The following is a 24,650-nucleotide window of genomic DNA, read 5'->3' on the forward strand; positions in this document are numbered from 1 at the left end:
ATCCATACATGATTACCAGAAAAACCAAGCTTTGACTATATGAACTTTGTCAGCAAAGTGATGTCTCTGCTTTTTAATTTCTGTCCTTTATTGTGCCCATCTTTGCGTGAAATGTTCCCTTGGCATCTCCAATTTTTATAATTCAGCTCAATTCTGACACAATCTACCTGGAATTACACCAGACCTCACAGGTTTAAGGGCTTATTCCCACAGACTGCCTTTACTTCACAGGCAAGTTGCAAGCATCGAGTTCTGTGTTACCTGCACTTCTATCTGACTTGACTACAAAACTAGGGGTTCGCTCAAGTCTGATAATTTGGTGGAACAAGTCAAGGAACTCAAGGAAATGCTGTGCTTACTATTACAGTCTATAATAAATGATACAAGTGAGCAACCTGATAAAGAGGTACAGGTCGAGGTCTGGAGGGTCCCGAGGGCAGGAGCCTGTCACCATGGAGTTGAAAAGTGCCACTCTCCCAGCACATGGACATGTTCACCAATCCAGAAGCTCTCTGAATTCCATCAGTTGAGGGTTTTTCATGAAAGTTTCATGATGTAGGCATGATTGATTCAGTTCCTCAGTTCACAGGATTCTCCAGGCAAAAATACTGGAGTGGATTGCCATGCTCTCCTCCAGGGGATCTAACCCCCCAGAGATCAAACCCTTGTCTCCTGCATTACAGGCGGTTTTTTAACCGCTGAGCCCCGGGGGGTGGGGTCCCCTTTCCCTGGTGGTACAGTGGTTAACTCTCTGAGCTTCCAAGGCAGGGAGCGCAGTTCCATCCCTGGCCTGGGAAATAAGATCCCACATGCTAGGCAGCAAGGCCGAAAAAACAAAAACAAAACCATGTTAGCCATCTACTTAAGTATTCAGAGGGAGATCAAACGGGATAAAATTTTAATAAGTGACAGAAGTACATAAAGAATAAATTTAAGTTAGAAATTAAAATATATTTTAAAATTTATTTCCACTGTAGATTTTTCCACCGCTTTTTGTCTTCTCTCTACTTTTCTTCAACCCTTCTCCTCCCTGCCCTCCATTTCCCAGTCTTAACTTTACACCCGATCCCCTGCTCATTCGGGCCCCACAGTGAACACAGGTGACTCCATCCACCTCAGACAGGCCAGGTGAGGACAGGGGAGGGGGCACTTGGTGGGCAATTTGTAAGCTGTGCCTGGACCTGCTGTTACTGGGTTCTTCAGTGAAGTCGCTCCAGTCTTTAAAGGACGTCACACCAAGTGTAAGTTATGTTTCCAACGGAAGAAGGCAGAACCTTGGTGGGTATTTCCTGGATTGTTAGATACTGATTTTTATCCAGGCCGGTGGAGCAGATTCAAACCCAACGTTCGGAGGTAGATCCTTTGCTTCCTGGGTGAAAGGGAGTCTGGAGGAAGGGTTTTTGGTTCTTAGAATCTAAGGGCGAGACCTGAGCGAGGGGTGCGGTTGGGGTGGCTGGAAGAATCATTTCCCTACTCACGAATCTCACAATCAACCCAGACCGTGTTTAAGTAAGTCGGATTCCAGATCCCCCTCGGAACTACCAGCTCGGAATTTCCGAGGACCAGGCAGGTGTTCATCTTCTCATCCGGCAGTTTGAGAACCAGAAATCTAACTGCAGCTCGCTCCGCTCCCAACCTGCACAGAAGTTCCTTTATTCTACATTCATATCTGTGAACAACGTTCATTTCTTTCAGCCCAAGATCTGAGGGACAGGTGATTTCCAGCCCTTCCTCTGAACTCTGGCCCGGCAGAAAAAACTTCAGGGCCGCCCTGCGAAGCCCCGCCCTGGGTTTCCTGAGCATCCCAGTGGGTATATTCGGTTTCTCCTCCGGACCAGGCAGTGGTGACCGAGGTCTTCGGAGAGAAAGATGTCGCCGCGTGGGTGAGTCCAGGAATACAAAGAGGAGCGTGGGGGGAGAAAATGTCTTTTATGGGCCACAGCAGAACGGGCTGGGAGCGAGGTGGGAGAGACACCTCTGGGGGGTCTTGAGGTGGAGTGGGGAAATGACCTTTGTATCTTCGTACAAAGACAACCTGGGAGGCTTGGTGGGTGAGGGCAGGCAGCCAGATCTAGATCCTCGGGAGCACCCATTCCCCTGAGCCCTATACCACCAAGGCATCTTCCACACCCAGAATGAGCAGGGTTAGCTTTATCCTAATTCGTCATTCTAAAGGCTCTGCAACAAACCTAGCCTATTAGTGTGGAAGTGTTAGAAGTCTTTGGGGGAGGGTAGGGGTGAGCTGAATGAGACATTTTGCTGAATTTGCACACCTAAGACCTCCTCTATGGGACTTCCCTGGCAGCTTAGTACACAGTGCTGTGGGCGTGTGAACTCAGACAAGGTGGTTTTAGTCGCTAAGTCGTGTCCAACTCTTCTGACTCCACGGGTTGTAGCCTGCCAGGCTCCTCTGTCCATGGGATTTTCCAGGCAAGAATACTGGAGTGGGTTGCCATTTCCTTCTCCAGGGGATCTTCCTGACCCAGGGATCGAACCTGGGCCTCCTGCATTGCAGGCACATTTTTTTTGCCTACTGAGCCACCAGGGAAGCCTGAACTCAGACATATAGACATGTTATTGAACAAATTTTGTCTGAAAAAAATAACAAACTTGATGAGTGGGGAAAAAACATGTTTATTACTTATTCATATAATTTTTAGTGTCTGATGAAACTTGAAAGGTTGTGAAGAGGTTTTCCACATGAAAAATCTAGCAGATGAGTACATGTGACACTAGTAAAATTTAAAGCATACAAGCGAGGGCAAACACAAGATTTGTCCAGGAACTTAAAATACTTGTTAAACAAGTATTCAGGGATTTCCCTGGTGGCCCAGTGGCTAGGAATCCGAGCTCTCACTGCCAAGGGCCCAGGTTCTATCCTTGGTTGGGAAACTAAGATTCCATGAGTCGTGTGGCAAAAAAAACCACAAAAAACATTAAAAAAAAAAAAAAAAACAAAACCTAAGTATTCAGGTGCTGGTCCTGCAGCTCTGTGGCAAGCTGCAGAGTCGGGGTTCTGTTCCGCAGGATGGGGTTTGTTAAAGTTGTCAAGAACAAGGCCTCTTTCAAGAGACATCAAGTGAAATTCAGAAGACAACGAGAGGGCAAAACTGGCTACTATGCTTGGAAATGATCGGTAATCCAAGATGAAAATAAGCACAACACACCTAAATACAGAATGATCGTTCGTATAACGAACAGAGATATCATTTGTCAGATTGCTTATGCTCGTGTAGAAGGAGATGTGATAGTTTGTGCAGCTTATGCTCATGAACTCCCAAAATATGGTGTGAAGGTTGGCCTGACAAATTATGCTGCAGCATATTGTACTGGCCTGCTGCTGGCCTGCAGGCTTCTTAATAGGTTTGGTATTGACAAAATTTATGAAGGCCAAGTCGAGGTGACTGGAGATGAATATAATGTGGAAAGCATTGATGGTCAACCTGGTGCCTTCACCTGTTACTTGGATGCAGAACTTGCCAGAACTACTGCTGGGAATAAAGTTTTTGGTGCCCTAAAGGGAACTGTCAATGGAGGCTTGTCTATCCCTCACAGTACCAAACAGTTCCCTGGTTATGACTCAGAAAGCAGAGAATTCAGTGCTGAGGTACACTGAAAGCACATCATGGGGCAGAATGTTGCAGATTACATGTGTTACTTGATTGAAGAAGATGAGGATGCTTACAAGAAACAGGTCTCTCAGTATATAAAGAACAACGTAACTCCAGACATGATGGAGGAGATGTATAAGAAAGCTCATGCTGCAGTACGAGAGAATCCAGTGTATGAGAAGCAGCTTAAGAAAGAAGTTAAAAAGAAGAGGTGGAACTGTCCCAAAATGTCACTTGCCCAGAAAAAAGATCGGGTAGCTCAGAAGAAGGCAAGCTTCCTTAGAGCTCAGGAATGGGCTGCCGAGAGTTAAAAGTTTTAAGTTGAGTCGCTCAGTTGTGTCCTACTCTTTGTGACCCCATGGACTGTAGCCTACCAAGCTCCTCTGTCCATGGGATTTTCCAGGCAAGAATACTGGAGTGGGTTGCCATTTTCTTCTCCAGAGGATCTTCCCAACCCAAGGAGCGAACCTGGGTCTCCCACATTGTCGGCAGATGCTTTACCGTCTGAGCCACCAATTTTCTATCAAGATTTTTCAGATACAGACAATAATGAACTTATTGAACAAGAAAAACAAACAAGTATTCAATGGGATAAGCACTCCTGGGGCCTGCCAGACTCCTCCATCCATGGCATTTTCCAGGCAAGAATACTGGAGTGGGTTGCCACCTTAAAAAGCAGGTTAGCACAGGGCCGCAACTTATCTGGGGAGAACTCGAGGGGAGTTACAGTCCCTTTACCCAGCAGGGTAACACCCTCACGTGCTAGTAGAATTTGTGGGTACCATTCCCATTCGGGATTCCCTGGTGGCTCAGATGGTAAACAGTCTGCCTGCAATGCAGGAGACCTAAGTTCAATTCCTGGGTGGGAAGAATCCCCTGGAGAAGGGAATGGCAACCCACTCCACTATTCTTGCCTGGAAAATGCCATGGATGAAGGAGCCTGGCAGGCTACAGCCCATAGGGTCACAAAGAGTCAGATGCGACTGAGAGACTACACTTTAACCCCCATTTACCACCATGACAGTGGTCTCTAGGCCTACACTCTGATACATACTCCATGAAATGAACACAGGTCCTTTTACGTGATTTTCCAGCCTGTGATCATCCATCCTGATTAATGGAGACCTCACCACCTTCTGGTTTTGGAGATTGTTCTTCTTCATGAATATATGTAGCTACTTCCTCTCCCTTCCACCTAGCCATGACCTTTGAGGTCATATATGAATAGAATAAGCCTAATGTCTGCAGGCTACAGTCCATGGAGTCACAAGAGTCGGACACGACTTGGTGATTAAACCACCGCCAATATCAGTCATTTTTCCAACATTTATTCTGACAATTGAAGACTTGTATCTTGGCTTTTATTTCACAGAGTCTGTATAATCTCAACATCCTAATTGTTCTTTGTCTGCTCTCCGGGTTCTGAACCACTTGTGGAGCATCACTTACATTTCCAGTTATTCTCACAGAACACATCACTTGGGGTCTTTGCTCTCTGGCTTCCGGCTGGGTTTGTCCTTAGGAGGCACTGCAGGGACCATCGTGTGGGAGGAGAGGATTCAAGGCATGGATGCCCCCACACTTACCTCCAGGGCTGCGCAACAGTAATCCCTGCATTCCTCTACCTACAATGGTAACATTTGTTCAGTGACCCCTCTAGGAGGCTACAGCTCTGCTGGGATCTAGAAAAAAATGCCTTCTGCTGTCCCTTCAGTCTAGAGGTAGTAATAGCTTCCTGCTATTTCTAGTTCCAGGGGGCTCTGCCTCCTATTGCTGTTAGCTGCCGGCACCTCTATAAATAGCCTGGTCACTAAATTCTCTCCAGTAGCTGCGCCGGCACCTCTATGAATAGCCTGGTCACTAAATTCTCTCCAGTAGCTGCGCCGGCACCTCTATAAATAGCCTGGTCACTAAATTCTCTCCAGTTAGCTCTTTGGTTCTGCCTTCTGTGTCCTTCTTTAGGACATACCATATTTCAGACACTCAAAGGTATAGAATATCAACAAGAATTAACACATAATATTCACACACCCTCCTAATGTCAAATTTGGCTTACTGTAATATAGTGCATGGAGAAGTGCTCTGGTAATCGAGTCAGAAGGAAAACAAGGCAGAAACAGTTTGGTTATTAATGTGTGAAATTCAGAGACTCAATGAGCAGCTGCTGCCCTGCCTACAAATTACTGCCTCCACACCCCAGTTTCTTCAGAAGAGGAGAGAGAAAGAAAAACATGGATGGAGCAGTGCCTCCAAATTTCAGAGGGAAGAATTCTGGCATAAAATTCTTCACCCAGCCAAACTATTCATCAAACCAAAGAATAATACACTTTTGGACTTCCCTGATGGTCCAGTGGTGAAGAACCCACGTGCCAGTGCAGGGGACACGGGCTCGTTCCCTGATCTGGGAAGGTTCCACATGCTATAAGGCAGCTGAGCCCGTGCATCGCAACTGCTGAACCTTTGTGTCCTAGAGCCTGTGCAACAAAAGAAGCCATAGCAATGAAAAGCCCGCATGCCGCGAGAAGAGAATGCTCACGCCAGGCAATGAAGACCCAGCACAACCAACAATTAATTAATTAATAATTTTTAAAGAATTAAAAAAAAAATAAGCAAAGGTCTGTTCAGAGGGTGGTAAAGGGAGATCCTAGGAGGGTGGCTGTCGTCCAGATGCAGAATAATCCAGTCCAGGTGGGGGCATGTCAGAAAGGCCTAGGAGGATATTTCCAAAAAGCAAAAACTGATAGAACACCCAAAGTACCCTCACTTCTTTAAAGAGTCATACAGATAGAAGAATCATCAGAGTTCTATTAGTGAGAGCTACATAGAACATAATGAGTCAAAAACAAAGGCAATATTATCAACTCAGGGAGAATAAGATGTTGTGCAGAAAAAATAGTAGAGTTTACATGTGAGTATAATAGTCACGGGAAAGAAAAAGCTGAATGAACTAAATATGATTGTTATACAAATAAACTGGGAAAGTGAAGGAATGTAAAGAGTGCAAGAGAGCAATGACTATCAGCTATTGCATCAGCCATTGAGTAATGCAGGAGACTGGTTGTGACCGAAGAGTCAAAGGCATCATGTGTAGAGATTTGGATGTAAAGCCAAAAAAAAATCAGCTAAAGATATTGAAGGTGGTTGCCAGTGGGAAGACAGAAATTTAAAACAGAGAGGATTACAATAATAGTCTATTTTATGAGAAACCATGCACAGATATTTGACTCCTTAATTTATTGGTAATAAGTTAATTATTATCCATGTATTCTAAGAGAACAAAAATAAAGTTAATGACTAGTGTGGCACAGCTGCAACCACCTCAAATATGTTAATACTTTAAAAGGTCTAAACCACAACTGGAAATAAACACGGTTTTTGTCATTTCATAGATGAAGAAACTGAAGCATCAAGAGGGAAAAGGGATATGTTGAAAATAAACTACACCTTCAAAAATAATAACAAAAAATAACATAAAAATAAAGTAATTTTCAAATAATAAAATAAGTAACGGAACACACACAAAAGGAAAAGTGCCAGTGTTGCAGGAAGGGGGACCCCTTCCAGGGCCCGAAACTGGGCTCTTGTCTAACACTCGGAAATGAACTGTCCGAGGAGACACATCTGCTGACAAAGCAAGAAATTTTATTGGGAAAGGGGACCAGGGTGGAGAGCAGTAGGGTAAGGGAACCCAGGAGAACAGCTCTGCCATGTGGCTCAAAGTCTTGGGTTTTATGGTGATGGGATTTGTTTCTGGGTTCTCTTTAGCCAATCCTTCTGACTCAGAGTCCTTCCTGGTGGTGCACACCTTATTCAGCCAAGATGGATGCCAGAGAGAAGGATTCTGGGAGGTGGTTGGACATGTGGTGTCTCCTTTTGACCTTTCCTGAACTCTTCCGGTTGGGGGTAAGCTTATTAGTTCCGTGTTCCTTACGAGGACCTCCTGTTGTAAAACAACTCATGCAAATGGTTACGATGGTGCCTGGCCAGGGTGGGCGGTTTCAGTCAGTGTGATTCCCCTAACAACTCCCTGCTTAGAGACTTCATACACAAGATACTTCTTGGGAAATGGGGTGGAGGTCTGTTTCTTCTGTAACTTCTTCCTGTTGTGCATGGTCAAGGCCTGCCTAGCAGAGCAGAAGTCTCTCTCTACCTGATCTAAGTCAAGGTATTTTTTTGCCTGAAACCAGCATCCACCCTTGTAATAACAGCAATTTAGTTCGAAACTAAATTGGCTCCTCTCAGAGATGAAATAGACAGGGGCCAAACAGGAGACCTAAGAGGATGGTCATCACAGAAGGCCGGAAACAGAAGGCAACATTTAGGGTGAGGTCTGCAAGGTTTGTGACCTTTTTTGATTGGTTGCTGGTGAGGAAACAGAGCTGTGCTCTGGGAATCTTGTGTTCAGTCTGAAGTTACCATCCTCCACCTGGGTGGAGGCTCCAGTTCTGTAGAAGAACTCAAAGACATTGTTATACATATGTTTTTTTCGAGTAGGAGCCAGGACCCTGTCTCAAGGCTGTACCACCATTTGATTCTTTCTCCTCTGTTTCTGTATCCCCTCCCTTCCGTGATTAGCAACTGTTTGAATCCACCCTTTGGAATTCAGGGAAGGTCAAGGAGGCCGAATGAAGCCTATATCCTACAGACAAGAAATGGAGAACACAGAACAGATTTGTACTCCAGAGCCCCACAAAGTCCTGCTCAGTTTTAATTTAGGGAACTAGGCAACTATGGCTGTGATAATTTCCTGTCAAAATGGGACTGCCTCAGCTTGGAGAATAAACACTAAATTGGAAGTATTCCTGAGTTCCAAGTCCTAGATCTGAGTCTTGTATGATAAAAATCTCAATCCCTTGGTCTGCCCTTTTGGTGTAACAGACCTAATTAGAAGAAGTTAGAGGAGTGATAACTGGAATTTTAATAGACAAAATAAATCTCATTTCTTCTTAGAAGAATAGGCCTGAAACCCAGTCTGGATCTGGCACTTCGGGGAGACTTGTAGCCAGGTAGTCAGTTGCCTAATCTTATAAAAAGTAAGGTTGCAGTTACTAGCTTCCAGCAGACATTGTTTTGAGAATGGTGGCATCTAAGCCTGACACGACTCAGAAAACTCAAGTGTTTAGCAATACAAAGTCTAGTCTGAAATTACACGCATACTATCACCTAGTTGCGAGAGGGCATCGGAGGGCAGACACACTGAAACCATAATCACAGAAAATTAGCCAATCTGATCACAGGGCCACAGTCTTGTCTAACTCAATGAAACTAAGCCATGCCGTGTGGGCCCACCCAGGAAGGATGGGTCATGGTGGAGAGGTCTGACAGAATGTGGTCCACTGGAGAAAGGAATGGCAAACCACTTCAGTATTCTTGCCTTGAGAACCCCATGAAAAGTATGAGAAGGTAAAATGATAGGATACTGAAAGAGGAACTCCCCAGGTCAGTAGGTGCCCAATATGCTACTGGAAATCAGTGGAGAAATAACTCTAGAAAGAATGAAGGGATGGAGCCAAAGCAAAAACAATACCCAGTTATGGATGTGACTGGTGATAGAAGCAAGGTCCAATGCTGTAAAGAGCAATATTGCGTAGGAACCTGGAATGTTAGGTCCATGAATCAAGGCAAATTGGAAGTGGTCAAACAGGAGATGGCAAGAGTGAATGTCAACATTCTAGGAGTCAGCGAACTAAAATGGACTGGAATGGGTGAATTTAACTCAGATGACCATTATATCTACTACTGTGGGCAGGAATCCCTTAGAAGAAATGGAGTAGCCATCATGGTCAACAAGAGTCCAAAAAACAGTACTTGGATGCAATCTCAAAAATGACAGAATGATCTCTGTTCGTTTCCAAGGCAAACCATTCAATTTCACGGTAATCCAAGCCTATGCCCCAACCAGTAACACTGAAGAAGCTGAAGTTGAACGGTTTTATGAAGACCTACAAGACCTTTTAGAACTAACACCCAAAAAAGATGTCCTTTTCATTATAGGGGACTGGAATGCAAAAGTAGGAAGTCAAGAAACACCTGGAGTAACAGGCAAATTTGGCCTTGGAGTACAGAATGAAGCAGGGCAAAGGCTAACAGAGTTTTGCCAAGAGAACACACTGGTTATAGCAAACACCCTCTTCCAACAACACAAGAGATGATTCTACACATGGACATCACCAGATGGTCAACACTGAAATCAGGGATCAAGACCATCCCCATGGAAAAGAAATGCAAAAAGGCAAAATGGTTGTCTGAGGAGGCCTTACAAACAACTGTGAAAAGAAGAAGAGTGAAAAACAAAGGAGAAAAGGAAAGATATACCCATTTGAATGCAGAGTTCCAAAGAATAGCAAGGAGAGATAAGAAAGCCTTCCTCTGCGATCAATGCAAAGAAATAGAGGAAAACAACATAATGGGAAAGACTAGAGATCTCTTCAAGAAAATTAGAGATATCAAGGGAATATTTCACGCAGAGATGGGTTCGATAAAGGACAGAAATGGTATGGACCTAACAGAAGCAGAAGGTATCAAGAAGAGGTGGCAAGAATACACAGAAGAACTGTACAAAAAAGATCTTCACGACCCAGATAATCACAATGGTGTGATCACTCACCTAGAGCCAGACATCCTGGAATGTGAAGTCAAGTGGGCCTTAGAAAGCATCACTACGAACAAAGCTAGTGGATGTGATGGAATTCCAGTTGAGCTATTTCAAATCCTGAAAGATGATGCTGTGAAAGTGCTGCACTCAATATGTCAGCAAATTTGGAAAACTCAGCAGTGGCCAGAGGACTGGAAAAGGTCCGTTTTCATTCCAATCCCTAAGAAAGGCGATCCCAAAGAATGTTCAAACTACCGCACAATTGCACTCATCTCACACCCTAGTAAAGTACTGCTCAAAATTCTCCAAGCCAGGCTTCAGCAATATGTGAACTGTGAACTTCCAGATGTTCAAGCTGGTTTCAGAAAAGGCAGAGGAAGCAGAGATCAAATTGCCAACATTTGCTGGATCACTGAAAAAGCAAGAGAGTTTCAGAAAAACATCTATTTCTGCTTTATTGACTATGCCAAAGCCTTTGACTGTGTGGATCACAATAAACTGTGGAAAATAAACTGCAGAATAACAATAACTGTGGAAAAGATGGGAATACCAGACCACCCGACCTGCCTCTTGAGAAACCTGTATGCAGGTCAGGAAGCAACAGTTAGAAATGGACGTGGAACAACAGACTGGTTCCGAATAGGAAAGGGAGTACATCAAGGCTGTATATTGTTACCCTGCTTATTTAACTTATATGCAGAGTACCTCATGAGAAACGCTGGGCTGGAAGAAGCACAAGCTGGAATCAAGACTGCTGGGAGAAATATCAATCACCTCAGATATGCAGATGACACCACCTTATGGCAGAAAGTGAAGAAGAACTAAAGAGCCTCTTGATGAAAGTGAAAAAGGAGAATGAAAAAGTTGGCTTAAAGCTTAACATTCAGGAAACTAAGATCATGGCATCTGGTCCCATCACTTCATGGGAAATAGGTGGGGAGACAGTGGAAACAGTGTCAGACTTTAATTTTGGGGGCTCCAAAATCACTGCAGATGGTGATTGCAGTCAGGAATTAAAAGACGCTTAATCCTTGGAAAGAAAGTTATTACCAACCTAGATAGCATATTAAAAAGCAGACAATACTTTGCCAACAAAGGTCCGTCTGGTCAAGGCTATGGTTTTTCCAGTAGTCATGTGTGGATGTGAGAGTTGGACTGTGAAGAAAGCTGAGTGCCAAAGAATTGATGCTTTTGAACTGTGGTGGTGGAGAAGCCTCTTGAGAGTCCCTTGGACTGCAAGGAGATCCAATCAGTCCATCCTAGAGGAGATCAATCCTTGGGGTTCATTGGAAAGACTGATGCTGAAACTGAAACTCCAGTACTTTGGCCACCTGATGGGAAGAGTTGACTCATTGGAAAAGACCCTGATGCTTGGAGGGATTGGGGACAGGAGGAGAAGAGGATGACAGAGGATGAGATGGTTGGATGGCATCACCGATCGATGGACATGGGTTTGAGTAAACTCCGGGAGTTGGTGATGGACAGGGAAGCCTGGCGTGCTGTGGTTCATGGGGTCGCAAAGAGTCGGACACGACTGAGCAATTGAACTGAACTAATCACCTAGTTATTTCCCAGGATGTCTGAACCATAGCTACTCTATTTTTGACTTTTAATTGTAAAATTTTCCTTAATAGACAAAGCAGATGTTACCATTAATGATGTCAGTGTTTCTCTAGGTATGAGAAGATGCAAGTATTGGGACTCATAAAATCTTCTCCTGAACAGATCTAACCATATGAAGGCCTGTTCTGCCATTTTTTCCCAGAGCACAGAGTGCCTCTTTCCTGATTTTCACCCTGAAATCCTTTCAGGGGAGTTTAAGGTCAGCAGTTGCAGTGGCCATGATTTAATCTTTGTAGACGTAGATGGCAAGTGTCAATTTTCAGTTGGCAGAGCCCCTTTTTGCTCATAAACTTGAGTATGATTTTGAGCGGGGCATTTCATGACCATTTTATCCCATGGTGCTGAGAATATCCATTTTCAGCTTTGGCAAAGATTTTGTTGACAGGCCACTCAATGTGTTGTTACTGGACTAGGCCATAAAACAGTATCCAAAATTCTCTGGACCACCTGTCTTACTATCCTCTTGGTCCAGGAAAATATTCCCTCTTGTTGCTTCTTCCCATATCTAGAGTTACACTGTTACCATCATCATTCTCATATGGAACTATATATTATTTTATCAGAGGCTTCAGTCACACATTTGGCAGTGTAAGAAACAGCAATTTTGTAAAACAGGTGAAATACAAATAACATAGGCAGCAGGATTAGTAAAGTCATAAGTAAGACTTAAGTTAAGAGCTTGCATTTGATGTAGCCAGTATGTCCCAGGGCATCTGACTTAGTCTACTCTGTATGAATCTTTATCTTCCAGGCAAATTATATATTGGCACTGTCTATAGGCACATAGCCCAGTTTTCTAGTGTTACTAGACTGATTATCTTTAGTATGATTTAATTGTTTCCAACATAGAGGAGACTTTAAACCTAAATTACCATAGCTTGGTGTTATCTTTATAAATCCATCCCATAACTGTGGGAGGTTTTTTCCTTTGCTGAAACCTTGCTTGTTGCTCTGATTGAACTTGAATAATAGAAGAAAACTCAAATGTATGGCCAGAGTCAGAGCAGGCATTATTAATTGGCCAGGTGAGGAGATCCCATCTAGTAATATCAATAGTGACCTGAATATGACTATAATATTTTTTTTAAGTAAATTTTCAGGGCCAACCAGTTAGAGCCTTGTAGTAGAGAAATTTACTAAGGTAACCCAGAACTAGACACAGGTAATTGGCCACAAACCCAACAATTGGATTGATTTCTAAAACTACCATAGGATCAAGCTTTTGATAGAAAAGCATTTGATTTATATGCAAAGGTCTAAGAAGTCAAGAAAACATTATAAATGATCATACAAATCAGGTCCAACATCTTGGGCAAGCTGTCTACCTATGATGTCATCATTTTCTCATCCTGGTGTAGTGTAGTTTCTCCTCCGTTTGAGCATCATTTTAAGGTGCAATCAGGTCAGCTGTATTCTCTATAGACCAATCCAGTATAGTGGCCTTCAGTTTCATTGTGCATGAGCTAGTTAAGAATACCTGATAAAAAAAAGTCCTTCCATCCAGGTTGGAGACAGTCCCTTAAATTATGTCTTTTTCCAGTCCTGGTTGCAGGTCATGAGGCATCTGATCTTCATCCACAGATAGATTTCGGAGATAAGCTTCAGAAACAAACCTAGGGTGTTCTTTAAGAATTCTATTAAATTTTACATTAATATCACATAACAGCAAAGAACTATCCAAGAAATGAGTCTTACTAGACACAGACCTCCATTAATAAACTGGGATTTAACATTTATTGAAACATCTTTTTCTCCCTGAAATTACCCTCATTTTTATCAAATATAACCAAATTAAGACTAGTTTGTTTGCAAAATAGGTCTGTTCTCACTAATTTTTGTCTGGTTATTTATACAACCATAATTGATCATAGACTTTTTCTTTTGCTGAAACATTTAGAGTCGCAGACTGAACTTTTAAAAGAAAACAGTGCTGGGAAACTCACACCAAAGGCTTATCACAGATTTCGCCTAATAAATCTAGGTGAATTCTTCTCTTTTTAAGGTCTCAAAAATTCCTTGAGATTTTATACCTGTTAGTGAGTTAAAGTTTCTAATTCATTTGATAAACTTACTGGAAACCTAAGAGTTTCCAATTTCTGAAGGAGTCAGATAGAAAGAAAATATAATTGTTTTGTTTATAATGTATAGGAGAAGGCAATGGCAACCCACTCCAGTACTCTTGCCTGGAAAATCCTATGGAAGGAGGAGCCTGGTCAGCGGCAGACCATGGGGTCTCGAAGAGTGGGACACGACTGAACGACTTCACTTTCACTTTATAACGTATAATTGTACCAAATTATTGTCATAATTAGTTTGAGAGGCAGGTTTTCCCTACTCCCGGAAAACACAAGATTCAAACCTGTAATTTTTCAGATAGAAATCATAAAAGTTATAAGCATATTCACTGGTTCATTCAGTCCTTTTGTTAACTTCTGTGAAGTCATTAGGTTTTCCATTAGAATACCAGGACATATCAGAATGTTAAGAACTCCATATAATTTCTAGCATATCTATATTAGTAATTTTACCACACATTATAACATGAGAGCATTTATTTGATAATATTTTTCATGTAATTTAACCAACCAAATAAACACAATTAGTTGAATATCTCTCTTTGGGATATTTCAGGGGCCTTCTGAAGCACCCCCAGAGAAGGCAATGGCAACCCACTCCAGTACTCTTGCCTGGGAAATCCCATGATGGAGGAGCCTGGTAGGCTACAGTCCATGGGGTCGCGAAGAGTCAGACACAACTGAGCGACTTCACTTTCACTTTTCACTTTCATGCACTGGAGAAGGAAATGGCAACCCACTCCAGTATTCTTGCCTGGAGAATCCCAGGGATGGGAGCCTGGTGGGCTGCCATCTATGGGGTCGCACATAGTCGGACATGACTGACGTGACTTAGCAGCAGCAGCAGCTGAAGCACCCCAAAGTTAGCCAGAGGTCAGAAAAACTTCAAAAGAATTCGATTTAGGAAGTTTTGTCAAAAAAATCAATTAAAAAGTTTTAGAACATTTGGCAAGATTTAGTCAATGTTGATGGGTGTATCATTTAGCTTGTTGACGTGTCACAATGGGCATAAATACCGAGGCTCAAGGTCTAGTGAAAGTCGACTCTGCCATATTGACCTAGTTGGCGCTAACCAGTTTTCCTATAGCTGTGTCATTTCTAACAAAATTCATTTATCTAACTAATTGTAATCCAATTTTTAAAAAATCCTGATCATGCATAACTCTTTTTAGTATTTTTTCGTATCTTTTTTTTTTAATTGAAAACACACTTCCTACTTTCCTTTAGCAACCAAGAACTAACTTTTATATTAGCATTTTATAGATTGGTGAGCATAAATACCAGTGATAATTTTGAAAACCCTTGCTTTCTTAAAACATTTTAGGATGGCACCAAATGTTATTCATTTATAGTCCCAAATCTCTTTAGTTTTTCTGTAAAAGGACATCAGTGTTTAGTAGTAAATGTTTCAGAATCTTATTTTTTTGGAAATGACCTAACTATTCAACAGATTTCTAACACTTAGTTTAGCACAACCCTTAGAAATTCAAGTTACCCCAATCTAGAGAGACTATTTTAGACCGATATTCCTAAAGCATAATTATTCTTAATAGAACTTATCTAAAAGCTCATATCTCATTTACCTTTGTTTAGAAATTTCTTCACTTGTGGTAATTGCCTTATTGACAAACTTGTAACAGATATGATAATATTTAGCTTATATTAAACCTAGGTACAATGAAAATATTCTACTTAATGTTAATTACTCTAAGATATGCCTATATTAGATAGGTCAACAAACAAACATTAATATCAGATATTTAATACTGAACATTTACCAGGAATTACCAGGAATTACCTGGAATTACCAGGTTCACATGAACCTGGAATTTATTGTTTTATTTAGAATTATTTGATTTGTAAGCGCTTACCTTTCTTTAAGGCAATTAAATAGAGCTCATTTACAAGTTAATCTAAAAAATATTATCCAGAGACAAAGACATACCAAGACATAATTAGACAGACACAAGGCAAGATCTAGCTTCATTTTCTAAGCTTAGTCATGAATTAGATATTACAATATAAAATTTACTAGTTTATAAAAAACAATTGGAATAAATAAAATTTTTACAGGCTTTTTCACATTTTCCCTCAGTGTCAGGAGTTAGAGATGGTCTAGATAAGTGTTCCTGAGAGCCCTGGTCTCAAGGAACAGGGAAAGAAAATCAAGTACTAACAAAATGGCAGCAGGTCTAAACCAGATGGTAGCCAGACAAAGCAAAATGGCCATCAAAAATCACAACACAGAACACAGAGTTAAAATACACATATAGACCTGGCATTCCCCATCAGACACTCCCTTAAATACAAGAATACAGTCTCTCAGAAAACCTCCTATAGAGACACAGAACTTCAGATCCAAGTACTAACAGAGTAAATGAAAATATCTCAGGTCTTCAAACATTTCAAAGGGAGGAAAGGAAGCCAGGTTGAAAGAAGAAGGGGGAGAAGGCAGGAGAGGGGGGCAAAAGGGGTGACCTTACAGACGTCTCCTGCTACCTGCAGATACCCAGGCATTATGGGACTTTACCCTGAGCCTCCAGAGAAGGGAGAACTGGAACTTGGCCCTACCAGAAACCAGACCAAAACAGAATCAGAATTCGAGTTCTCTGCCAAGAGGAGGTGATCAGTCTCTAATCCTCAGCTCAGGCTGAGGCCCTTTGACCAGATTCCTGCGTTCAGGACCAGGGGACTAGAAAAAAATGGAAGGATAGGAAGGGTTAAGGAGAGGAAAGATGAGAGAGGTCAATAAAACCTCTTGTCTCTTACTGGTCGGGGCACTCTGGCCAGTTGTCCACGTCAGGAGGAGACCAAAGAAAAGAGGGTCCCAGTTGCGGTCGCTGGGTCTGATCTTTTGGCAGGCAAGCTGGCCCCTGAGTACCCTGAGTGGTCAGGATGTCAGTCACAGTGAAGAAGAGTCCCACCAGAGTCCTCATTTGTTGCAGGAAGGGGGACCCCTTCCAGGGCCCGAAACTGGGCTCTTGTCTAACACTCGGAAATGAACTGTCCGAGGAGACACATCTGCTGACAAAGCAAGAAATTTTATTGGGAAAGGGGACCAGGGTGGAGAGCAGTAGGGTAAGGGAAACCAGAACAGCTCTGCCATGTAGCTCAAAGTCTTGGGTTTTATGGTGATGGAATTCGTTTCCGGGTTCTCTTTAGCCAATCCTTCTGACTCAGAGTCCTTCTTGGTGGTGCACACCTTATTCAGCCAAGATGGATGCCAGAGAGGATTCTGGGATGTGGTTGGACATGTGGTGTCTCCTTTTGACCTTTCCTGAACTCTTCCGGTTGGGGGTGGCTTATTAGTTCCGTGTTCCTTACGAGGACCTCCTGTTGTAAAACAACTCATGCAAATGGTTACGATGGTGCCTGGCCAGGGTAGGCAGTTTCAGTCACTGTGCTTCCCCTAACATTAGTAAGACCAGGACAGGGAGCTGAATTCAGCCCTTCTGGCTGCACGTTCTAAGCTTCCCCAGTTGAACTGATGGATCCAGAGTCTGACACAAGGATTGAAATTCTGGGTGTGTGAGGCCATTATGATCAGTTGGCTCCATCTGGAATTGATCCAGGTCTTGTAGGCTAATAGGCTCTGGGGAAAAGAAAAAGAAATAAATAACTGACCAACTGGTTGCAGAATAATGCTTTTCATTCCCTCAGAGATTCTCCTTCAGTTGCTTCAAAGTTAGATTCTGCCTTCCTCTGAGGGAAGAACACACCTGTTCTTTTTTTGCATTCTTTTCCCCAGCTCTTGCTGAACTCCTCCCCTGACTCCATCAACACCATCACCTGTCCCTGCTGCCATCATTGTCCGCGACAGGGACAGAAGTCGCAGGACACAAGGACAAGATCCAGGAGTGAAAACCCAAGGCCTTTCCGCCTTGAACCCAGATCCATTCGCTAACGCAATGCAAGGCTCCCTCACAGACAGGACCCAGCTCCATGTTCCTCCAGCCCAGGAGTGGACACACACACAGCTCCTTTCTCTCCTCATTTCTTGGCCTTCTCACCCACACAAGTACCTGCTCCACCGCCCAGTTCCACCTCAACCCTGACCTCCACCTCCTGCAGCTCCCCTCCCCCTCGCCCCCAGCCCTGAGCCAGCAGCTCCGAACTGGAAAGCCCATCCGGAGGCCCAGGGGACAGCAGCCCTGTCTAGGAACACTGGGCTGCCCCGGACTCTCCCCCTGACTGGACCCTGGAGCACTGCTGGCCTCGCCCCAACCCTCACTCTCCACCCAAGCTCCTAGGCTACACTTGGCCTTTCCTGCTCCTTCCTGGGAATCCCATCTCCACTCCAAGTGCTGGGCTGGGCTGAGGCAGACCAGGCCCTCCTGTCTTGCTCAGCCAGGGAGTCGACCAGGACCCGTCCTCACTACCTGCAGAGGATCTGCTTTTCAATGTGGATTGGGGTTCTTGAGAACTTCCCCAGAATGAGGCTGTACCTGGCCCCCTCTGCACCCTGGGACTGCCATCCCATCCTCCACCTCCCAGCAGGAGCGCCCCATTTGAATTCCTGTTTCATTCAGTATGCATGGAATCCTATTAAGGTTTGCCACCTGAAATCATAAACAATTTTATTGAACACTAAAAAATTCAAAAGTGATTTTGAGATGATTTTCAGTTTTCCTGGCAAATGCCCCAATACATACAAGACAACCATTTATGACCCAGAGGAACCAGAATTTATGTTCCCCAGATAAGAGCAGGAGAAACTACAGATCTGCTGGGTCCCTGCTCTGGGTGCTACATGGACAGAGTCTGCTGCTGTGAGAACTAACCATCCCTGTATGCCCAGGCCAAAGGCTGACTGAAAAGAGAATTAGGTTTGGGGATTAGAAGTCATGCTCCCAACAAGGCAAATGACACAGAAGAAGTGGCCTCGACAGAAGCCGAGCCTCTGCCACCTTTTTCCTGTTCCACGTTCTGCCTTTGCTCTTTGCCACACACAAAGCTCTGCTTCTCTTTTCCTCTCCCCTCAACCCACTCGATGATGGAGAAGTCAAAGTGACCATCCCTTCCTCCAAATTAACAAGGCAGTGACCACCACGAGCAAGGGAACTGACTCAGGGGGCAGGGTGAGGCCACGGAGCGCAGACCCAGTGCCCTGCTCTAAAGAGCCCTTGGACTGTGTCCCAAGGGGCTAGGTAGGAAAAACCTGGAAATAGGATAAAATCAGTGACCCCAGTTGCCTGACGATTGACTGGTCTCCTTCCTCAAATGGTCAAGGGATATCTACCAGTCCTCCATATTATGGGGAAGGAGAGCCCAGCTAGCATGGGGACACTTGATGGGAACCTGAGAAAGGTGCAGGCTGGGAGTGATCCAGCAGACACTCAACTCAGAAGATAGTTCATGGAGGAGGAATTTGAGAGGCTGCAAGACATCTCTAAGTGGGGCCTGGCAAGGGCACATCACATGCAGTTTGAGCCTTATGATTCTTTCACTTGGATTCTGAATAATGACGGAAAACCTGGAGGGGAGAAATGCAGACAGGCACTTAGGTCATTGCCTTTCCTCTGAACTCCTCTTCAGGTTTTTATCCCCTCCTCACCAGGTACAGACACTTTACTAAAGATTCTCTCTGATTCCTGGATCACCTAGACGCTCCCAACCAGCACATAATCCAACACATGCTCCCCAGACAAGCCGCAGTGAGCCTGACAGAAAACAAAGAGAGCTGAGAACAGAGCAGGGAGCCTAAATCCTCATCGCTGCCGAATCTCACCCAGAGCACCCCCGCCCAGATTTCTCACCTGGCCTCGCAGTAGCCGATGCTGTCATCCTGTTAATACACTTATAGACACACACACAAAATCCGATGAGAGCAACAACAGCAAGAGCAGCAACAACAGTGATCACAATGATCCACAGTGATCTCTGGTGCACCAGGGTCTTTCCTGAAAAAGGACGTTATTATATATAACCCGGGCACCCCGGAGCCACAACCTGCTCTCCTCTCCCTGACCCTGGCCTCTGACCCTCCCAGGGTCACAATGCCCTCCAGGCTCACCCCAGTCTCACCCAAGGGTGCGAGGTGTGTACTGTGATTCCCGCTGTGTCCCACAAGGCACTTGACCCGCTGCTCCTCTCCTTGGGGAATTATTATGGTTTCCCAGGTATAGTAGGTCCCGTTCCCATCAGGCAGGACACCCCCAGACTCCTGGGTGTCCCGGCTCATGGGTTCCTCGTCCCGAAACCAGGCCACTGAGATATTCCGGGGAAAGAAGCCAAAAGCCCTGCATGTAAGGTGGACCATGCCCTCCGAGTCCTGGCGGCGGGTCACATTCACGGCTGGCGGCACTGTGGGGAGAAAGCACAGAGCCAGTGAGGCCTGCGGCCAAGCCCTGCTCCCTTGAAGGAAGACGGGGTGCACAGGGCTGCTCCTCCTCACTGTCACCTCTGGGTGAGCCCTCTTCCCCCCAGGCCTGCTCCAAGTCTGTTCTGCACCCTGGGCCCCAAGTCCTCTGGCGGGGAAGGGGAGGGGTGGGATGGGACTCATTCTCTTGGATCCACTGTTGATGCTGGGGAGGGGGCTGTGAAGGGTGGGCTCCTGGGAACTAGAAGGAATTTTCTGGATCAGGCAGCCTGGGAGCCAGGGGCCCATCCCCATCTAAGGGCCTCCTCTGCTGCCTGACACCCACCTCCCCTCATACAGTTTTCTATCAGAGGACCTGCTGCACCCCTGGACGATTGTCACAGAAGCAGTTCATTCCCCCCACCCACCCATCTTTCTACAGTGGATTTAACAGAACAGGAAAGAAACCCCAGACACCATGCCAACAGACCACATATGTGCCCAGAGGACAGGGAGGGTCTCCGTGGGCAAGTCGGGATGGGTGGCTTTAAGATCCGGGCAGAGGAAGGGTCTGGCCCAGGGTCAGTACCTGTCCTCTCCATGAAGCCCGTCCAGGATTCCAGGTAGCCCCGCAGTCTGCCACAAAGTTCTCCCTGCACGTGGGCCCAGTAATGCTTGCTTAGAAAGCCGTCTGTGTCCCAGGACTTCTCCATTTCCATGACCAAGGTCCGAGCCGAGGACTGGGGCAGGGTACATCCGTGGGCCTCCGGGTAGCAGGAGAGGAGGAGCTCCCCATCGAAGTGGAGAAGCCGGAAGCCCCGGGGGTGGCTGTCTTCACGGATCTCACAACCCACGGTCTCCTGGAGGGAATGTAAGCCTGCCCCATCCCCACCCCGCGAGCAGTGACTCCTCTGGTCCCGAGGGCCTCTGTTCTCCCACCCAAGTGAGAAAGTCCAGATAGAGGGCTCACCCCTGCTGCTCGCCATGTCTTCCCTGTGCTGCTGAACTCACAGACCCCAATTCCTCACCCCCACCCCTATCTCCAAATTCGGAGGAAAGAGGCCCATGCTCTGGGCTGCAGACCCTCCTGGAAAATGGCCCACAGCACTCTCGCCCCCTCTGCCCTCTCACCTCTTTTCTCCTCCTGCAGGGACAGGATTTCTGCTAGAAGTTTCCTGAGCTCCTTCCAGGCCTCGTTCAAGTCCTTGGACTCTGTCTCCCATGTCTCTGCTCCCAGCCTTTCAGCCCACTGTCCCTGGGGCTCTGCCCTCCACTTCGAGTCATCAAAGTGCAGGAAGGTCTGACCATCCAGGTATCCCATAGCAAAAAATCTGGCCTGAACAAAGCCATCCCAGGACAGCACCGTAGTGTTGTAAAAAAGACTGTGGGATCCTGGGGAAGGAGGAACCACAGATGAAGCTGCTTTCTGGAGACAAGCGCACATCAGATGTTTAACAGACAAGTTCTGTGTCTGACCTACTCCAGGTGCTGAGGATGCAGAACATGCATGTGTTCAAGGGACCAGAATGAGGATTTCCATACAGGAAAAATGGGAAAGAGAAGGAGGGAGAGGGGAATGGAGGAGTGGAGGAAGAAGGTGGAGATGGACACACATGTAGGACAAGTGCCAGGGCAGGGAGGCGTCGGCTCCCTAAGGGTCCAGGCAGGAGGGCAAGGGGAGAGGCAGGAAGAGGGAGAGGGGAGGTGGAGTCGGAGGGAGGGAAGGGCAGTGTCAGACCCAGGACCAGAGGGATCCCTGGTTAGAGGGGGGGTCAGGTGAGATGGAGAGCTGCTGCCCCTGGTGCAGGCTCATCATGGACAAGGCGGGCTCCAGGGAGGCTGAGGCAGGAGGCAGAGGGGCCTGAGGGGCTGGGCTGTGGCCCCAAGAGAGATGAAGGTGGCCAGTAACCTAGGGGAGGTGAAGGAGTGGGTCTGGGCCCAGAGTGCAAAGAGGCCTGGTGAGGCCCCGGGTGGGGGGTGTCCCCTGGGAGGAGTCAGTCCATGTGCACAAGGGTCATGGGAATTAGGAGTAGGGTGGCAAGAGAAGATAGAACTGAAGGCCAAGGTGCACACTGGGAAGCACCTACGTGGTGGGAGGGGTTGGAGGCAGTGACGTCACACCTCCACGGAGGGTCAGGGTCAGGCATCCAGCAAGCAGGGGTGGGGGCCTGGGAGAAGACTCCCTGTAGGAAAGGCCTGCTGACCAAGCAGCATAAACAAGGATTTTGGATACAAGACTGAGATAGTGAGAGCCCACTGGGGTCGTGGAACCAAAGAGAGGGTGATGAAGGCTAAGGAGGTGGGCAGTGGACCAAGGGCAGTATTCCTACTGTGGGGGAGGGGAAGAGACTGCAGAGGAGATGTGGTGAGGGCCTGGGATTGAGGGGCAAGGCATGAGCATGGCTCAGGGGTGGCCACCCCCCACCTCCATCTTGGGTTAAGGTAAAGACAGAAGAGGAGGGACGCCCTGGGTGAGGGAGCATGAGGGTAAGGTGGAGATTCTGGGCACCAGGGGGCCTGTGATTGATGAGAACTTGGTGAGGGTCCAAGGCACTCGGACAAGGCTGGGAGCAGGGCAAGGTGCCATGGGGGGAGCTGCAGAGGGACCGGGGCTAGTGGAGGCATCTGTGGCCTGGAGAGTGGAGGAATCCAGAGGGTGAGGTTTAGGATGCAGGAGTGGGGGAGGGGCCGTGTTGGGTGAAAGGCCCCCTTGGATGAGGGCCAAGAGCAGGTGCTTGCACGGGGGCAGAGGTAGGAAGATGGGTGTCAGGTTGGGGACAGGTCCTCCCCCAGGGGCTGGGCACTGTGCTCAAGGCCCGGGGATCATTGGCGGGAGAGCTCCCTCGTGGTGATGATAATAGGGCATCACCTATTTGTAGCGGAAATCCATGGGTAAAAGTCATCCCAGGAAAAGTAAGGTTAGTGAAAGCTGAGGGGAGGTAGAAGCCTTGCAGGTGACCGATCCTCGCAGGAAAAGACCCATGAGGGGACGGGGGGGGGGGGGGGGGGGGGGCGGGGAGGGACCTGTATCTGGAAAAGGAATGAGGGTGGGGACGCCCTAGGAAGAGCTCAGAGAACGATAGAGGGGAGGGGGCAGCACGGAGCGGGGAGGGCAAATCCCGAGGGGGCTCGAGGGCCAGCAAGGGAGGAGGTAAGAAGAGATTCAGTTGTGGGACCACAGGCACAGCGGAAAATTAGAGTTCACGTTAGTGGGGGAGGGGGGAGTAAGGGAGGAGGGGAGGAGAGACCACGGAAACCGCAGGAAGAATCCTTTGGTCCCAAAGCCTTCAAACCTAACCTCCGTCAGTGATTCAGGAGCCGCCACAGTGCCCATAGCAGTAGGAAGAGTGTGGATGGAGCTTGCCCCTTCCAAGAGGCCGGTCACTAGAAGATGGGCCCTAACTCTCGGGGCTGAGGACCCTTAACGCCGCCTGCCTGGAAACTCCTTGTTTCCGGCGGCCAGAAAAAAGAGACAGCAGAGCTAAGAATAGGAGAGGGCAGCTTTCAGGGGCCGAAGAGGGCGCCCCACAGACAGCTAAGAAGTGATCGCCTGAGCCTGGGACCTGGAAGAAACTTGGGCGCCATTCAAGAGAGCTTCGGGGCGGGGGAGGGGTGGGGAGGTGAGACGGTGGGGGGGAGCGACAAGGAGCGGGGTGGGGACCAGGCTGCCTTGTCAATCAGGGGAATCTGAGGACCGAGACATGTGATGAGGAGGAAACCCGGGGAGGGCAGGTAGGGCAGGGAGAGCAGAGGATAGGAACTGGAAAGAGACTGAGGAGCGGGATGCAGCGCTCGCCACACACCGAGTGAAGTTCCCGGCCGCTCCTTGACCTTACACCCCACCCCACCCCCGGCCCTCACCTTCCTCCCACTCCCCCAACTCCTCTATTCGCCCAACCCCGCCGCAGTTGAGACGGTCCCCGCGACCCTCACCGAATCCCATCGAATACTAACCACACGGACCCCTGAAACTACCCCGGGCTCCGTCCGGACTGAGACCTCAATGAACCCCACTCACCGGCGGCTGTACCCAGGAGCACAAAAAAGGCAGCGCCGGCTGGAAACGACCAGACAAGAGAGAGCCCCATGGCCCAGATCATGTCTCCCTGCCAGAGGCTCCGGGACCGCACAAAAGCTGGCGGACCCGAGAAACCGCGGCGGCGAACAGAGCTGGAAGTAGGGCTGACAAATCCATTCCTGCCCCTGGCCCCGCCCCGGCCCCGCCCCGGCCCCGCCCCCCGGTTCTGCCGCCGGTTCTGCCGCCGGTCCTGCCCCCGCTCCATTATAGCAGTTCCCTCCGCTCCTCCTTGGCGAATCCCATGGAAGGAGGAGCCTGGTAGGCTACAGTCCACCCGGTCGCAAAGAGTCGGAGACGACTGAGCTACTTCACTTCACTTCACTTCCGCCGCTCAGTTGTACTCTGCCTCTCATTACTAACCATTCCACTA

The 24,650-nt window shown here is 46.9% G+C and overlaps 1 protein-coding gene and 1 pseudogene across 2 annotated transcripts; one reads left to right on the plus strand and one right to left on the minus strand.

Moving 5' to 3' along the window:
• Positions 1-2,623: 2,623 nt before the first annotated feature.
• Positions 2,624-20,590, plus strand: LOC122697311 (annotated as a pseudogene).
• LOC122697303 (MHC class I polypeptide-related sequence A-like) lies at positions 17,195-24,395 on the minus strand. Of its 2 annotated transcripts, XM_043907955.1 has the most exons (6): positions 24,221-24,390; positions 21,334-21,594; positions 20,792-21,079; positions 19,929-20,207; positions 19,661-19,804; positions 17,195-17,496 (listed from the first exon to the last, which is right to left on the minus strand). In XM_043907955.1, the coding sequence occupies exons 1-6, from the start codon at positions 24,300-24,302 to the stop codon at positions 17,348-17,350; spliced, it is 1,203 nt and encodes a 400-aa protein (XP_043763890.1). In that variant the 5' UTR covers positions 24,303-24,390; the 3' UTR covers positions 17,195-17,347. The 2 variants fall into 2 exon arrangements, with proteins under 2 accessions (XP_043763890.1, XP_043763891.1); XM_043907956.1 differs by lacking the exon at positions 19,661-19,804 and having other exon boundaries at positions 24,221-24,395.
• Between the last annotated feature and the right edge of the window lie 255 nt (positions 24,396-24,650).

This window comes from Cervus elaphus, chromosome 7 (assembly GCF_910594005.1).
Source record: "Cervus elaphus chromosome 7, mCerEla1.1, whole genome shotgun sequence".
NCBI classification, from domain to species: domain Eukaryota; kingdom Metazoa; phylum Chordata; class Mammalia; order Artiodactyla; family Cervidae; genus Cervus; species Cervus elaphus.

Bases quoted from the DNA above. Each gene is read 5' to 3' on its own strand.
- LOC122697303 (XM_043907955.1), bottom strand. From the start codon at position 24,302: ATGATCTGGGCCATGGGGCTCTCTCTTGTCTGGTCGTTTCCAGCCGGC. The intron at 21,595-24,220 runs GTGAGTGGGGTT...CTCCTTCCCCAG, and splicing joins GCTCCTGGGTACAGCCGCCG to GATCCCACAGTCTTTTTTAC. The intron at 17,497-19,660 runs GTGAGAAATCTG...TCTTTTCCCCAG, and splicing joins ATCGGCTACTGCGAGGCCAG to AGCCTATTAGCCTACAAGAC.